An 18264-nucleotide genomic window follows, 5' to 3' on the forward strand; every position below is an offset into this window, starting at 1 on the left:
AAAAATTCCAGAGTTTAAGTTTGAGATAACTTGGCAAGTTAAAAACTAGACATAAAATGCTAACATTTTAATTTCAATTAAAAAGCGAAATTAGTGCAGTAGTTTTAGTTTTTGCATGTAAACTGTAAAAATTAACTGCTAAAAACCATAGTAGACCTGTAGCTAACTGAAAGGATTTAACCTATATAGAGAGGAAAAAAGCAAAGCATACACCCTTTCAAAGAGTTTAGTGCAGTGATTCCTGGAACACAAGATATGTGTGTGTAATGCAGCTGCCATTTGAATGATTTAAACGCCCAGATGCCTCAAAAACATTTTCTCTTTTCTATGGCTGAAGTGACTGTAACAGTCCAACAAAGTTTCATTTCTGTATATACAAAGAATGACTGCATACATATTTTCACCATTGATTCTCATTATACATCTTAAAGGATTACTACTATACATCTTACAGGACTACAATGCATATTCCAAGTCCACTCAAGACCTGCACAAGCAAAAAGGCATCTCAGTTATTTTTGCAATTGGTCCTTTGGAGACTCACAGATAACAAGCTGTGCCTAAACTGTTCACATTCCAGCACTCAGCTGGACAGACTGGGCAAATATCCAGGGCAAATTATTTTAAAATTTTTATTTGCTGTCTCAAGTTCTAACACTGATTATGGTGAGGAGAAAGAAAATCTTGTTCTCTCCTTCTCCCCCGAACAAACAAAAAGCAAGCTAGGAAGTTCTCTTATTCCACAGATAAACAGAGGCTTCTCAAACTCACATGATGTTTACAGTAACCTGGGTGAAGACAAAGTTGAAGAGTCACAGCACGAAACAAGCATTGGCAAGCACACAGACCTAAGCAAACAGAAAACATAGTAGCCTGCTACTAGCCATCCTGTTCACTGGAGAATCATGAAATGCATGTGACAGTTATGACTTAAAGGAAGGACTGCTGTCACAGAACATCTATGAAAATAAACAGCACAGAAATACAGTTTATGAATGCTTAGCTTAAATTAGTTCAGTATTTTAGGTATTTCTTTTCTACTTTTATTCAACTTGGCCTCCAGCCCAGGACTCCCATCTCTATTTGTATTTCCATAGGTAACACTTAACTGTTTAAGAGATTTTCATGAAGCTCTTGCTACTCTGACGTGGTAAGATTTGCGCTGCAATCTGCTGCGGTTCATTAACATGAATGAAGCTATTAGAATGGCTCACATGAAGTCTGATAAAAGCAGCACCTCATTCTGCGGTCTTCCCAAGAAATTACCACAAATATGGTTTAATAACTTCCAGAAACCTAAGGATGTTACTATTTGAAACTATTGCACAGATGCAACATTGAAGAGAGACCATCAGGTATCATGGTTTGTCAGTTACATAATTATAGATAGAATGGACACACAATTAACAATCTAGAAGCAGCTTTAGAAGCTCAGCAATTTTGTCTAAAGCCTGTTCTATGCTAAGAACAAGAAACAACCAGCTTAAAAAAAAAAAATTCCATGCACATAAGGAACTAGTCATTTTTCCATTCCACATCTAAACCCCCCTCGCTCTCCTCTGTGTCCATATTTAGCTCACGTCTCTATGCTGTTCCGGCTCAACTGAACATCTTAAAAAAAAAAAAAAAAAAAGCAATGGAAAGTTCTCCACTGTTACACACAGAGAAATATGAGCTTTTGCTAGGATAAATCCTTCACCAGCATGCCTTACATTTCTATGTAAAAGGGCACATTATTATTACTTAACAAACTCCTCAATCACTTCTTGTGTAATTTCACTGAAGTAAATGAACTTTAACCATTCATCTGTCTATCCCACTGCTGTTATTAAAATATTAAGAGTTTTAAAAGAGATTAACAGCCCCTCTTACTCTTATACTATCACCATTGTACAAAGAAAGACTTGTACTATCAAGACTGGGTTCTAACTACAAACACATGCATTAGTTTTGTTTACTGAAGTTCAGTTTTACATATTTTAGCAAAGCAACATGGCTACAACAGAAGCCTGGAAATTCACACTCTAACCTTAATTTTGCAAAAGTAAATATAAATCTTAGCATTGACTTCAGCTGTGCCAGAAGCATGAAGAATTTTCATCCGCAAAATTTGGATAGTGGGTATCCACACTTATCAAGTGATTTGACATCTTTCATTAAGTTACATGCAGATATTAAAGACCAGTACAACAACCGTTCTAAGTAGGGAGCTTTTTTTTAATTACTATTTTTAACTGCATGTGTTTCCAACCATAAGACATGACAGACAGCAATCATATGCAGAAGCACCAAATTTTTTTTCAAAAAAGTATACCTCTAACCTGGAGTAATAAAGAGAGATCAAAACTCAAAGTTGAACATTTAGATTTTTCTTCTTTGCCCTACTCTGATGGCATGCACTAGGATGCTTGATAAATTGCTCACTCCACCCCCTCTATAACTAAGTTTACATAAAAGCCTCCTACTTTCTGAAACATGTCTCAGCTAGAAGGTTATTGACCCTCTTATGTTCAGCCATCATGATGTTGCTACCACATTGTCTAAAGCAGATGGTGGAATTAACAGTGTAGCTTACACTGGCAATGGGGCACACTGGTCATAAAAGGTCAGACCTTCACAAAGTTCATGTTTAAAAAAAAAAAATCTAAAAAAAAAAAAATTTCTAACTAATTTGTTTTCACCTGCAGGAAATACCATATTTAAATTTACAGACACTATTTACAGAGACAGCTAATTTAAGCTATTTCTAAAACAAAATCTGCTACACTCATGCCCACGTGTCTCCAAAATCTTGTGCTTAAGATATCTGGAAAGTTGCTTGAATGACTACTACAAGCTTCTTCAGAATTTTTTTCTAAATTAAGTTTTCTACCTTGTGGCCCTATTTCAGATCAGAACAGAGGCAGGCATGCAGAGGGGCTGCTCTCCAGCCTCTCCTAAAGCTCAAGATATTCTCAAACCTAAAGGAGACAGAAAGGACAAAGCAGAAAATAAGATGAGGAGATGGAAAGAAGAAACAGACACCAGGACTCTCAGAAGTAACCAACCTACCTGAATAAAAAGGAAATTAATTAAGCCAGGAAGGAAAATACCCAAGCAAATTTTACACATATTTCACGTCATTATCTTTCAACCCAGTGTCTTCTCAGCTGAATGGCCATGAAAAATAAGATCATTCTTTTAAACTTTCTTACTGTCTTTCCAGATAGATGTAGAATAATTCCCCCAGCCCAAATATGGGTCAAGGCAGGGCAGAAGAGGGGAGGAAGACCCTGAATACAATTACATTTTAAAGTTCATAAACTACTAAACACAGGGAATGGAAATAGAAAAAAAATCCCAGAAGTATCAACATTGCCCTGTATGAATCAGCAAACTACAGTCATGCAGCCTGCACAAATGTCCATGTCATACATTTCACTTAAATATAATTCAGAGGAACAGTAATGTATAACTACTTAAAGAACTCATGAACCATAACATAATGCAGACACCAATACAGAAGACCTAACCAGTTCAGTTTTCTGAAGAATCACAGCAAGTAAAATAAAAACATAGTAAGATTAGCTAAATTATGGAGATTACACACAAGAACATAGACTTAGCATTCCTGGACTGCAAAATTCACTGTTAGTCAAGCACATGTATAACTTATACAATATAAAATGAGATGTCATTAAATACTCTGTCCTGTAGGAAAAAAAAAAAGAATATGCAGAAAGAGTGAATTCCTGGAAGAGTGTTTTAACAGGTTTGAACTGCTCCAACCATCTCCATCAGGTCCTGTGCTGAACAGTATTATGCAGCCAGGGAACTTGGCATTTTCCAAGTAATGATATTCAGTACTGAGATAAAATAAAATAAAAAAATAAATAGTTTACCACTTTGCAATAGTTATTCACCTGACATTTTCTTTCACTACCCTAGTGGGGTCTCCTTCCAAATGTCTCTGGCATGCAGAAGTAAGTCAATAAATTTGAACCATAAAATCCATATTGCTCTACAGAATCACACGAGGAAGTCAAGGTGGCAGATCTGATACAGGCAGTGGGCAGCAGGGGCAAGCTGAACTGCCTGCAGAAGAACAGAAAACAATCAAGGAAAGACCGAAAAGGTGACCGGCCAATGATTGTTCTGTCTTTTACAAATCACCTGAATTGTGATTACAAATAAAATACCTATTGAAGTAAATAACCATAAGTGATTTTTTTTTTCCTGTGAACATTTTCAAATAGAATCCACAGTATGAGAAACACAGGATTTCAGAAGAAAAGGATATCTCAAGGCGACAGAGTAACGCTGCTGTGTAGTTCAGCCTAATCCTTCATCAGGGTACATGAGATTCAAATTACTCTACAGCAGCATTAAATTAAAAGATGCAAATTAGTTTAAAAGTAGCTACATGGTTTGTTAGACAAATATGTTTCATGACCACATAATTTATTATTCTTAAAACACCATAAATGGACATAAATGTCACACAATATACATCTGTAGCATACCATTTCTATCTTCGTTGGCTCTAAGGAAAACAGAATATAAAAAAGCCTGTGCCCAAATTCATTAAATTTGACAGAAAAATGTAACGCTAACAGAAGAATGACTAATGGCCACGCAGCAATTTTCCTTACAATACAAAACTTTTACTATTATTGATAACCTGCAGCATGTGTTGGAACAGTTTGCAAACTGCATATTATTTTACCCAGCCCCGATCAAGGTTTGCATGTTCTCTGTGGTACTGCTGGCAATAGAGAATTTTGTTTTACAGTAACGCTAACAGAAGAATGACTAATGGCCACGCAGCAATTTTCCTTACAATACAAAACTTTTACTATTATTGATAACCTGCAGCATGTGTTGGAACAGTTTGCAAACTGCATATTATTTTACCCAGCCCCGATCAAGGTTTGCATGTTCTCTGTGGTACTGCTGGCAATAGAGAATTTTGTTTTACAGTAGGGTTTTACTAGATAATTATATTTTATTTAATCAGAAGTGCCCCTCTACCTCTTGACCTTATATTTCAAGTTTAGAAACCGAAGTCAGAATTCTATATGAAAAAGGAGACCGAGTCACTCCCATAAATCTGTCCTGTGATTAAAGTAAAAAAACCAAAAAGATATTTTCAATTATGTGTCTTGTTATTAGAAGCATGAATTATCCAAGCAAAAGTGCAGAGAGAAAAATACAACCAGCTTGCTATTTTATCTACAGTTAGTGATGTAAACACAAACTCAGAATACTTTCTTACTCTCAAAAAACTTTGCACCTATCTGGACACATATTGAAATATAAGAAATTCAACTTAAAAGATAAGAAAAAAGTTCTTTAGCATGAGAGTGTTTAAACACTGGAACAAGTTACCCAGAGAGGTCGCAGAGTCTCTGTCTTCAGAGATATTCAAAATCCAACTGGGCAATGTCCTGAGGAACCTGCCCTAGTTGGCCCTGCTTTGAGCAAAGGGGTTGAACTACATGATTACCAGAGGCCCCTTTCAACCTCAACCATCCTCCAATTCCATTTTTTAAGAATCTCTACTTCTGCCAAAGAAGACAACAAAAGAAAGGTTCAGGAAGAAACAACAAATCATTCAGATAATACCTGACACCTGTAAATCTTTCTTAAAGTCATCATCTCTATTTTATAGTCACCTTTATAGCCTACATGAAATGTCTGAACAATGTACACAACTCAGAAGTTAATGTTTCCTTGAACACAATTCTGCATGAAATTTTATCTACTACAAGCAAATAACTGCAAAGGAAACACTGTGGAAAACAGCATTAAATAAGTCAAGAACTACTTCTCATAACTATTCTATTTGGAAATGAAAATAACTGACCACAGTAGCAAGTCAAACTGTACTATTGATGACTGTCTCTGCTCAGATCAATTTCTCCTGAAAAGAGTCACAGGACGACTTCTTAAATGATCATTCCTATGGCACAGATGTCCTTCACCGGGAATCAGCTGGAGAAGCCTCCGGCTTCACTTCCTGATACTAGTTCATATCTTAATATAAGGGAACAAGCATAAAGAAAATTAATAGAATCTAAAGTTATTTTCCTGCCCAGACAAGTGTTTGAGTGAACACATTACCCTGATCTTTAAAACTCGTATCTAACTGCTTGGGAGAGAGTCAAACAGTTCTGCCCCTCCTCGTACAGAAAACGAAGAGTATCACATGAAGTTCTCAGATAACAGGTTCAAAACAGAACAGAGGAATGACTTATTCACACAATACATGAAGTATGGTGCTTACTGCCAGAAAACATGGTAGATGCAAAAACCATACACGGGCTCAAAAGTTTTTAAAAATTAAGTATATTCATGGAATATACTTAATATGTATAGAAATCCATACAAAACATCATCCCCACTGAGAGACTGGGAAAGCTGACCTAAGGAGTAACCCTATATTCTTGCCTAGAAAAGAGTGTAAGAATAAAGCACCTGCTGTCAAATACTGCTTAGCTGTGGGAAACGAGCAGGACCTGAAACAATGGTCCTGTCACATACCAGGATCCCAGAGCTTTAGGCTTCAAGAGAGAATAGCAGATTAGCCCAGTATGGCTGTTCCTGTGAAGAATGGTCTTTGGGTTGCCAAAAAAAAAAAACAAACAAAAAAAACCCCCCAAAAACCAGAAAGAAACTAAGACTATTGCTCCAGCACATGACTTATCCAAAAGAGAGGTGAAACAGTGGTTTGAGATTGTGATACTATCCATAAAATATTTAGCTCTCTAATGCTGCCTGAGAAGATAATTTGCTTCCCCACATTTCACAGCCTTTTTTTAAAAGCATCCAAAGAAACCAAGGTGGACTAAAGAAAGATCTTTGCCATCATTATTGTAATTAAAGCAGGATTGACCATTTTATTCAAATGACAAAAGGCTTCCAATGACTTACAAATGACTACTAATACAAAGCCGGAGAAAGTAACATGCAATTTCAGGAAAAAAAGATGCAGTATTTAGTTTTAAGTAGTTCAAATATGTAGTAAGATATTGAGGCCCTCCCCCCCCCCAAAAAAAAAAAACAACCCCACAACACTTTTTTGTCATCTCAAAACTGAAAATACTTCAAGTCACTGTCAGTCACACAGCTCTCTACTCCAGAAAACAATCATGAAGAGCATACCACTAAAAACAGTTCAGTGCTAGAGAGAGTATTATATGCACAGGCAGAGAAGAGCAGTGCTCATAATGTATCGTACAATCTGTTAATCCAGAATGCATATCAACACAAATTTCTGGAAACATGGGCTTTTGAAAGCTATTCAAGAAAACCCTGCCGCCTTCCTCTAACCTAGCAACATAAGCAGGAATCCCAGCAAATCATAACTAGCATGGCTGGATACACGCTAACATAACTGTATCCTAGAACACTTAATCTTTTCAGTAATTATCACCACCATGACTAGTACAAAAAAAGCGCAATGAATAAACCACAAAAAGTACTGATTATTTGTACATGGAGTTCCAATGACTTTCCCTTCCTAAAGGACGTCCAGCATTTTTTACACAAGATGAAAATTTATTTTCTTTATGTTAGTTCCTTGTGCATACTATTCATTTCTTCAGACTGACACTGTAATTATGGTGAAGTTTCCTTCTCAAAAACAGGTTGTAGCAAGACTGCAAGCCCCCTTGAAATCATGCAGACTCATTTATTTGGTGAAGATACAGCTTCAAAAAGCTTCCTATATTCCCAAAACATCACATCCCTCATATTTGTAGTCTTACTTTTAGAAGAAAGAGTATGGTCCATGCTGAAAGAAAAGAAAATTTAGGAAGCAAAACATTAAGCAACTTCATGGTAGAACAATCTATCAACTGCACACAATTCTTCCTATCAAGAGTTTTTATGTAGTTGGGTGGTGGAAAACAGCTACCCAAAACCTTGCTAAACCTTGAAAGCAATAGTGTATTTGAAGACAAATCTTGCTGAGTGCACTCCTCTGCTACAATTCTGTTCAACCGCAATAGGTCACACAAAGTCAATATTCCATGATCAGAACTGAACATTCATGTTGACAGACTCAGCAATACCAGTAAAGTATGGCTTCACGCAGAAATCATCAAGTCATGCTTCCAAGCACCATGAAGAAAACAAAACAAAATAAACAAAAAAAAAAGCATAAATAAAACAAGGACTTTGTATTTTTCCTTCAAATAATAAAACCAAGGTGTCTGGTATCTAACATGTCTATGGGTCACTGAAATTTTTTTTCTGAGGAAAATATCAACATTCTTCAGCAATGCCGGACTTTGAACACATACCTATTAACTTTCAGCCACAGTAAGAAACAAGAAATACTTCACAGGTATCTGACAGAACTTCATTCTCTACAAGACAGAGATTTACGTACCTCACAAATAAAGAGCCCTCCTGCAATTCCACCCCACATACATGACAGAAAAACAAATGTGTCTCCTCTCACTCTGACACTGCATCCGCAGAGCAGAAGAGACTGCTCTGAATTTTGCAGACTTTATCTCACAGTGAAGAACATTCAATGCTGAAACCAGACAGAGGCAGTCTGGATTAAACAGATGGCACTCTATTTCACTGTTAATAACATGATAATGGCATTCCTCCTGGAACTCTTCTCATGCGCTCCCAACATCCCTATAAAAAAACCCTGAAATCCAGAAGCAGCTTTACATCAGGATATTAAAAAAAAAAAAAGCACTACAGTCTATCCTAAAATTCTGCCAGCATGATGCTATAAACCGATGTTGATTCCCATTCTTATAAGAGCATCAGAAATTAATATAACCGAGTTTGTATTCTATTATAAAGAAACAGCATTACTGTATTGCCTACAACTGAGGAATGATCTAAGCTTTTGTAAGTCACTGAGTAGTTAACTTTTACCAGTTTCTCTTCAGATGAAGGGGACTATGTACTCAACCTTGAGAAGCATAAAAAATAATTTAATTATCCAGATACTAATGCAATTGACACTTCATAATTACATAGCCACGGCATGCAAAATGCCGAGCTCCCCAGAGACAGGTACTCAATGGAACCAAGCAACCATCTCACTCAAGAAGCAGCTGTCAAGAGAATTCTTAACTTTCACTTACCTTTCAGCACAGTTCCAGGATTTCAGGATGTCTCCCCACTTCTCCTATGGAAACAAACAGCAATATTCTTTTAAGACATATCTACTGAAACCAAAAGTCTGCTCCTGGTGCCAGTCGGGCTTGTGAGCACCTCCGATTTCCCCCACAGCTTCTTCCGCTGACGAGGTGAACCCCGGGGGCAGGCAGCGAGAGGGCACTGCCCCGGGCCCCGCGGCCGCTCCGCCGCTCTCCGCGGCCAGAGCCGGGGGCGCGCGGGCCCGGGGCTTACATAACCGCTGGGTGCGGGGATGTTCCCCCCCGCCCGTCCCTCTGCGGTGCCTGGGGAGTCGCCGCCTGCGGGGAGAGGGAGGGGGAAAGGGAGGCCGAGCGCGGCGCCCCGCACCCCAGCGGAGCGGCGGTGGGGATGGCGGGAGAGGGGGGAGACAACGGCTCGCGCCCCCGCACGCGCAGACCCTGCGGGCTTCCGTCCCTGCTCGCGCACCCGGCAACGACCGGCGGGCTACGGTCAACTAGCGAAGAGAGGGGAAGGGGGCAGGGGGAGATCCTTGCTGCCGTCCCGGTCCCGAGCCGGGCCCCGCCCGCCACCACCCAACGGCTCCGGTACCGACTACTATTACTGCCGCCCCCTCACCCTCTTCTTCTCCGCTGCCACCTCCAGCCGCTGCCAACCCCGCAGCTCAACAACGCACCCGCCCATTGGACCGCTCCCGCCCCCAACAAGCCCCGCACTGATTGGCCGCTTTCTCCTCCGCGTCTCCCCCCCCAACCCCCGCCCCTCCAGCCAGAGTCGGCGGCGGTGCTCCGTGTGCGGGACCTGCCTCGTTAAACCGCGACGGGAGCGCTGCGAGCAGCAGAGGGCTGGGCAGCGGCCTTGCTGCCTTCGCCAAGACAGTGGGAGGAACTAGAACGGAAGCTGCCCGGAACCCTCGTGGCTGGCCGCGCTTCCGGTAGCGGCCGGTCCTCGCGCCGACTTCCGCTTCCGGGTGGCGGCTGCGTCCTGAAGGAGGGTCACGGAGCGGGCAGGTACCGAGGGCCCGTCGGCGGGAGGCGGGCCCGGGCGCCCTCTGGGACCCGCCGGCGCCGCTGCCCACCCGGGGAGCGTCTATGTGTGGGCTTGGGAGGGGAGGGGGTGGCGGAGATGTCTGCTGCTCCGGGTTGTACCCCCGGGCCGGAGCGGCCTCGCGCAGCCGCCGTGGCCCTTCTCCGCGCGCCGTTGGACGGACACCCGCCCCGCCTGGGCTAGCGGGCCTCGGCGCTGGCGCTGCGCGGGCCCTCCCTCCCCCACCTCGGGGGGCCCCTTCGGCCCCGCTTTTGCCGGTTTTGCTGGCAGAGAGGGTCCGGCTGGTGCTGCAGTGCAGCCCGCTGGCCGCGGCGTGCGGGCGCTGGTGTGCACGTACGCTTAACCCCCTTTCTTGCGGAAAGGTAGATACTGGTAGGAGAGAGGTCTTGGGGTTTTTACGGCAAGGGTGTAGACTGAGGTTTAATTCTGGGGGAGCTTTTCGGGTAATGACAGCATTAGAGCTCTTCCTCAGGTTTCCTTCTGCAGGAGAATCCTCGTTGCTTGCCTCCACAGCTTGGGCTCTTCAAGAGTTAAAGGCTTTGAAGCCATGTTCTTGGCACCATTGCGTTCCAGTCAATTCTCCTAAAAACTAAGGACGTTAAATCTGCTCTTTGCTACCAGATACGTGTTAAAATGGGAAATCCTGGCTCAAAGAAGTCTCGGGTGCTTTGTGAAAAGAGAGACTTAAAAGCCATCATTATTTTCTTCCAGTCCTTCATGATCTCACTGAAAATGTTCACCTTCCCGTCTGCCTTGATCACCATTATTAATGAGAACCTTAATACTTTCATAGTTCTCTCAAAGGTGTATCTAAATAAAGTATATATTTTCCAGCCTTGTGAAATGACTAGTAACGTCCCACAAGCGGGGTCCAGTACCCAGTGTGCAATAAGCCAATCTTACACACAGAGCTGAGATACTTATTTAGCTCATGTTCACACAAAGATGGGTGCTAGGTGGCAATTCCACAAAGCTAGCACACCACACAAAAGAACTACAGCATATTTATATTGTTACATTATTAGTAAAAGCCCGCCTAAGTTCATGCTCATTGGTTAGTTATGTTCAAATTAGCCTCGCTTGCCATGTAAATTAGCACGCATGCTTCTTGCAGGTGTGGGGGGGCAAGTCTTTCCAGTCTTGAATCGAGTCAGTGGTTGCGATCTCCCCCTGCCGCCTTTACCTTTCCCCTAGTTACCGCAGTTTTTTGCTGACTTCTTGTTTCTTTGGCAGTCATCTAGCCTCCGACGCCTTCTAGGGCAGGATGTTCCCCTTTTATCAGTCTTTTAGTTCTTCTTCAAGGGCATAGTTGTTGTATGGTATGCATTGTTTATACAAGCTAATCAGACTAGAAAAATGAAGACTACAGTCTAGGATAGGTATTAACCCCAACATATGGCTACAGTAAGGTGCATCTCCTAGTCCATTCATCTATCCTGTACTTGTTTATCACCACAGTTATGTTTGACCGAATTGGGGGCAACTTAAAAGGAGCTGAGGAGCCAAGTCATGTTTTTTCTCCAGAGCTTCATGATCATATCTCTGCCATATCTAAATTACAAATTTCCAAACTGAGCTTTTTGATGTACTCTGGAAAGCCTGCAAGTTGGTGGGCCCTGGTGTCGCTAAAGTGCATTTACAGACATTGGAAACAATTGTTTTTCTGACGCTATTTTCTGGCACAGAAAATTTACATAGCTGCTTCATGACTGTAATGGTGGTGGTGACTTACAATGCAGTAACACTTAGCTCTGTACAGTTTGCCTTATTGTGCTTAATCAGCAATTTCTGAAATGCAGCATAAAGTCTCTTAGCTCTTTGTTCTACAGTGTACTGTTTCCAATGCAGAAGATGGTTCATGTGCAGTGTTACGTGCTTTGGAATGCTTCTTGTAACCTCCCTGTTTTTCCTGTACAGGGTATTGTTCTTTGCAAGTGTGTGAAAATAAGCTGATACTCTCTGAGAAACAAAGACTCCTATCTTTTCTTGTAGGTATGGGGCATGGAAATGAACATGGCCATGGCAAAATGGAACTCCCCGACTACAGGCAGTGGAAGATAGAGGGTACTCCACTAGAGAAGGTCCAGGAAAGGCTAGCTAAACGGGGTCTTAGGGATCCGTGGGCTCGGTAAGTGCAAGAGCCTCAATAATAATCTTGGTATGTTGTCTTGTGGCATCAACTGGACCTTGTCACTGCAGATTATTCTTTAGTAAAAATAGTGAAAATGCATCTAGAATGTATTAGTCAGAATTTCAGTTAAGTCTTTGTTTACTTTTTTGCGTGGAGGTCACACCTTGCATCACCTTGACCAGTCTCCACATTTTGCAAGGCACCCTTGCACTTTGTGATGTTTCATGATGATACAGATCAGGCACAATGACCAATACCTCATCCACCAAAACACTTAAGTAATATTAGGTTTTGCACACGTGAGTAAGCCTGTCCCTTTTCAGCGAAGAGATTGTGTGCTCAGATCTTGCTGAAGTTGATGGAACTTACATTGACATTCTGAGTAGGAATAGCATTCCTCATATACAACAGGAGGCCTTTATTTGAAAAGAAGAAATATACTAGTATACAATGTGGAATTTGATTCAACTGTGCATTTCTTTTTGCTAAGCAGTGAATGACAAAATGGAAGATCAGATTTTACCTCTTTAAGTTGTCCCACTCTACAATGAATACCTCCTCTTTCTCAGCTACAGCAATTCTGGATCATTTAGGCAGCTGTTAAAACAGGGCTTAACATATTTCTCCCACATCATGAATTACATAATACTTTGCTCAAGTACTCTTTAATCTTGGGGAATAAAAATGCTAAATGTCTTGTGCTGTGTAGTCTGGTTCTTCTGTAAGGGAAAAGCTGCATGAGCAAACTATTCCAGGAGCCTTCATAGAAAAGGCTTTACTTCAAATCACTACAAGAAAAATGTAAGAGCAAACAGGTAATCTGTTAAAAAGTTGTTACATGCTATAACCTCTGGAGGGGTTTGGGATTGACAGGACTTTTTTTCCTTCCTTTGAAACAGTTGAAGGCTGTAAGCATAGAGTAAAACATAGTTTTGATAATAAGAATCATTTGACATGTGAGTTCTTAGGATTATCCGTTACCAATGAACTTTCCAGGCCTGTGTCACACTTATGTTGCCTCTTTCTGTGGAGTGCAAGCAGTGATTAGCTTTTTTTTTTCCTTTGCTTCAGACAAAATTGTTTTCAGCAAGCAATAGGCTTATTCCCATTAAAAAATGGACACAGTTTAATATCATAAATTTAGTGTAAATTAACCTGACTTTTAGTGCATACACTTCCAAGTACACTGCTCAGGAAGTGCTGCAAAACAGCAAACTGGAAAAGAGCTTGTGTAGTATTTGTTGCCCCTCCTAGATAAAAAAAATTAATGTTTCTCTGGTAAAAGAAGGTGACTGAGCCAATTACATGAGGAGTTGAAATAAGGAACAAAGTCAAACTCTTAAAGCATGAGAGATGATTCCTCTTGAACTTTCTGAATTTTATGTAAGGTAATATTTCAGTTCCATAGGACGAAGGAGAAATTAAAGTATCAAGTTATTTACTTCAGTAGTCTGGAAGAAGATTGCATTATTAATACCTTGCACTAGAAGTCTTGAAAAAGTAACCCTCTGTAGGTCTCCCCTCTTCCATATATTAAGTTCCTTTTAACAGGGGATCAGCTTTCCACCTTTGTAGCAAATGCACATTAATGTACATATTCAATACAGAGTAAGCTGTGTGAAAGATGTCATATTTGGAAACCTAAGTCTTTATCAATTAGTATCCTATACTATTATCTAGAAGATAACTCTTCCATGCCAATATTCCTTCATCCCGAGTCACAGAAACCACCTGCACAAGGAGATTATCTATGAACATAAATGCTTGACCCCCTTGTTTAAAAAAAACCTGTATCTTCTCCTGAAATGATGGTTCTGATTTTATTGCTTGTTTCTGTGCAAATTTTTTTTTCCTTTTCTTAAGGACTTTGAGTCCTTAGAGATGGACACAGTTTGTCTCTCCTATAGATTACACTGGTTGTGCTACACATAAGTACTTGCAGTCAGTTACAACAGTGACTAAACGTTTCAATAACAATGTAGGTTGAAAACCGTAAGGCAGCGTGAGGTTTGTAAATATTCTGTAGCTTTTTAGCCAAACACACTCTTTTCAGCCTTTTTTTTTTTTTAAATCAGTTTTAGTAGGCTTTTCTGACCCTAATATAGTTAAGTGTCGTATTGTAAAACAGAAAATGCTTCCACACTAGGATGAGTTTTCTATGGCTGGAAAAACTTTCCCTTTTAACTATGCTGGATACTGTCTAGCACAGTGACTAGCGCTTGTAGTTACTCCATCCCAGGCATGTGCTAGTGGGTTCTGATTTTATTCCAAACAGAGTAAAAACAGAAGACAACAATTACGTAACAAGTTTGGGGAGGTGATTCTGTTACTAGAATTATGTTGTTTGCTGATGTTACTTGTATCTCAAATTACATGCATTAAAGGGTTAAGAGTTAATATAATGAACTTTACTTACGGCAACTCCCGTTACTTAAATGATAAAAGTTACAGTCTCAATGTATATCTAGTTGAAATACCTTCCTTTTTTTCCGAACAAAGAGATTCCTGTTAATGTTTACCACAGTGGCTCCATTGATCTTGTTTTATTCTTTTGGTTTCATTTTTCTTCTAGTAATGAAGCCTGGAGATATATGGGTGGCTTTGCAAAACCTGTCACCTTAACAGAAGTCTTTACTAGGGGACTCAAGTGGGGATTTGCAGCTTTCGTCATAGCTCTTGGCATTGAATATACACTGTTTCCTCCAAAGAAGAATGGAGGCCATCACTGAAGATCAAATATGACAACTTAATACTTACTTATTGCTAAGCTGAAACGTACATAAGCCTGCTGCTCACTCTGTACTTAAAACATGCATATTAAAGTCTATCACAGGCAAAACCATGTTTCTTTGATTTTATACTACTTTTGTGGAAGGATCAAAAAACATAGCCAGAGCGGTTTACCTAACTTCAGTCTGGGGGGAAAAAAACCCAAGATATAAATATGCTCTTGGGTTTGCTATACCATCCTTGAAAGAACAGGGGAAACTATCAGCCTAGCTCTTTAAAGCCCTACCAACATTCTATTAAATGAAATTGAGAAAGTATATTGCTTTTAAGAGAAAAACTGTACTAATTGCAGGTTTAATAACAATTATTTGCTGGTAAGTGGTAATGAGTGACTTGTCATTTCTTAAAAGGTTAATTTGTTACTATTCACTCTTGCGTCTCTAAATAAAAAGAACTATTACCTTAAAGCTTTAAAAAGTACCCAAAACTGCCTCAAAGTATATGAAAATACCAAAGCTTATACTTAATCCTATTGAAGAGTTAATTAATTTGGCCACTATGCACCAAAATAATCTGCTGTGTAATACCCAGAAATTTAAAATTACATTGCTGCCACATTACTAAGCAAAGTAGAATGTTTCACTCAACAATAACTGTTACCTTATCTTAATATGGCTTCCAATACACTTGAGTGTAATGTGAAAAAAGAGAAAGAACAATTGCTTTTTTTGTTTTGTTCTGGTGTATTAAGTTGTACATTTGTAGTAGTACAGATTTATTTATTTTTACACCTAGTCTCTTTTAATAATTTGTTTTAAAATTTCCTATTTTTTCCTTAAATTATCTAACAGCTTCTGGAGTGCTTTAAGAATGCCTGGAGTGAGGACTATAGTAGAAAAGGGCCTGTTGGCAGTATGTCCTCTGCAGTACTGCACTTAAGATACATGCTTCTCACTTCAGCTGCTCTTTGTAGTTTTAATATGGTGTGCAGTACTTGTGTGCTGGCTGGCCGCTCCCGCCCCCACCCCAACTCTGTTGCAGCTGTTCCAGAAGCATAAGCCTTAGAAAAACTTTAAGCAGTAGTTGCTGTCCCATTTAGTTTCCTGTTGGGAAAGTTTGTTTTCATGTTCTTCCATATGTATGCTTTTCACTGAGTTTTTTTGTTTGTTCTACATCAAATGCTTCAGTCTGAGATAAAGTTGCTGCAAGTTCCTGTAAAATTAGTCTTTTAAAATGTTATAAGCCTGCCACTTCACTGATACAGCAGACAGTCCTGTTAAAAATCAAGAGCTTTATTTACACTAGCTGAAGAGAGAGTCATACATTAGTTTATTTTCAAGCAGTAGCAGAGGAACACAGATTTAAAAGTTACTGTAATCATATTTTTGGAATACATAACCTTGGTATGTTGCTTAGTTTATTTAGACCAAAAGATATAAAATAGACACAAATGTAGTTTGGCTGTTATATAAACTATTGCATTCCTCGATAATTTTTTAAAACATCATTTTGTTTGTCAAGACTTTATGAAGAAAGTTAAGACAATCAAAATCTTATGTCTTCTAATTTCATATTTAAAAATTAAATTAATGCATAAGTGCTGTCTTGTATAGGGAAGATCATGAGAATCAGCCTTACCAACATTCTACATAAGCAAATATATCAGGCGTATTCACTGTTAGACTAGACTAGTTTAGGTAAAATTAATTTATGAATTAAGGTGGTATCATTCAATGGTTTAATAGCCAGATGGCAGCCACTGCCCTAAACCACTGCCTTAATTTATGATGAACATGTTTTGCCAATATTGTGCAATATAAAAATGTCTCATCATTATTATACATACAATACTCAAAAGATTTTTATTTCACATGTATTATAATACTAATCCTGCCTGGGGATGGAGTATTTCCTGTGTATTAAAATAATAGTACCAAATCTGTCTTCACTGTAACCATAGCAATGGCTGTCCTTACATTAAAACAGCCTTTCTACCAGCACAGATATTTTACAGTGCAAAGAACAGGGTCACAAACAGCAGTGGCATCTGCAGGTGAGGAACATACATGACTGTAATACCACAGTGAGGAAGCTCTTTCTGTATCTTAAGTTCTGAAAAATAGAACTGGTGATGCTCCATTTTCTGAAATGCAGGTGGAAATCCCATCTCCATCAGTAGTCAAAGAGCTATTTCTACTCACCTGGAAAGATACTTGTGATTTATTGTTTTTGCTAATGCTACCTATAATATTTACATCGTTCAGCATAATCCAAATTTGTATGTTACAGAGAAGTTAAAGCAGCTAAATGGTTCCAATACAATAGTGACTACGTTATAGTATAAATTGGACGTCTCTGAAATTCCTATTTCAGAGCATAACAGAGTAACTGTTCCCATGATGTGAGGCAGTTGCAGTTTAAATAGCAGACTATAGCTGTGTGTTTGTGGTGTTAACCTGCCTTGAAATCTCTCCTGAAAACCTTCCTACAAAAATCTTCTTTGTTGAGCTCTCAAACTACAAGCTTCTATCCTGCAATTGTATCTTTGCCAGATCAGCATTTATTAGATAGACTTTTTACATCAATGCAGGTTTATTTTCTACATAGAGCTAATTTAAGTTAGGAGTGTTTGCTTCAAGGGGTTTTACAAGGAACATACTCAGGACCCATGCTTGTCTTCCAAATAAGTTTACTGATCTCATCATGGGTATCAAAACATTCAGGGATTCATCCAAACTGTTTTACATGTATGACAGGGAACTGATTTTACAGCTGCTCTATACATTCTCTATCCTCAGTTGTAGGCCAAATAATAGAAATCTGAAAGTCAGATAATCCTTTTACCATTGTTCCAATGGAGAAGAAAACCCCCTGAAAATAATCTCTTCCCTTAAGTGACTTTGCCTTTTTTAATAATAATAAAAGCAACACCAGCACATAACAAATGAAACTAGTAACACCATTTATATATACAAATGTGATGCACTCACCCTGATCATACCAAATCTGATTTTGAAATATATAGCATAAAAGACAGGTTCATAGTATTTTAGGAGGCATAAATTCTCAAAGATTTTTGTTTTACATAACTAGGAGAATCTACAAAATGAAATATATCAAATCTGTTATGAAAGCAAATCAAGAGAAGTATGTCCAAGCCACAGATTTATATCCAAAGCCCTCTAAATTGAAACACAGCACTATCTCTTCTCAATCACATCTAATCTTACTGGTATGCTCTATGTTCT

At 39.4% G+C, this 18264-nt stretch overlaps 2 protein-coding genes across 8 annotated transcripts in view; one reads left to right on the forward strand and one right to left on the reverse strand.

The window, feature by feature from the left end:
- Window positions 1-9762, reverse strand: part of LOC143162258 (hyccin 2) — an 80421-nt gene extending 70659 nt beyond the window's left edge. For 3 of the 6 annotated variants that reach the window (XM_076342352.1, XM_076342346.1, XM_076342350.1), the window contains exon 1: window positions 9096-9297. The gene's annotated coding sequence lies outside the window, so the exon portion shown is untranslated. Of the gene's footprint in view, window positions 1-9095; window positions 9298-9576; window positions 9674-9726 lie in introns of those variants that run through there. The other 3 variants (XM_076342348.1, XM_076342344.1, XM_076342345.1) reach the window with 2 other exon arrangements.
- Window positions 9763-10027: 265 nt separating this feature from the next.
- On the forward strand, window positions 10028-15125 carry NDUFB3 (NADH:ubiquinone oxidoreductase subunit B3). Of its 2 annotated transcripts, none has more exons than XM_076342342.1 (3): window positions 10028-10114; window positions 12148-12283; window positions 14859-15125. In XM_076342342.1, exons 2-3 carry the CDS (start codon window positions 12150-12152, stop codon window positions 15013-15015), a joined length of 291 nt encoding a protein of 96 aa, XP_076198457.1. In that variant the 5' UTR covers window positions 10028-10114; window positions 12148-12149; the 3' UTR covers window positions 15016-15125. The 2 variants fall into 2 exon arrangements, with proteins under 2 accessions (XP_076198457.1, XP_076198455.1); XM_076342340.1 differs by having other exon boundaries at window positions 10035-10118.
- The last annotated feature ends 3139 nt before the right edge of the window (window positions 15126-18264 follow it).

This window comes from Aptenodytes patagonicus, chromosome 6 (genome assembly GCF_965638725.1).
Source record: "Aptenodytes patagonicus chromosome 6, bAptPat1.pri.cur, whole genome shotgun sequence".
Classification (NCBI taxonomy): Eukaryota; Metazoa; Chordata; class Aves; order Sphenisciformes; family Spheniscidae; genus Aptenodytes; species Aptenodytes patagonicus.

Coding starts and splice junctions, on each gene's coding strand:
- NDUFB3 (XM_076342342.1), top strand. CDS start 12,150: ATGGGGCATGGAAATGAACATGGCCATGGCAAAATGGAACTCCCCGAC. Junction 12,284..14,858: donor CTTAGGGATCCGTGGGCTCG/GTAAGTGCAAGA, acceptor TTTTTCTTCTAG/TAATGAAGCCTGGAGATATA.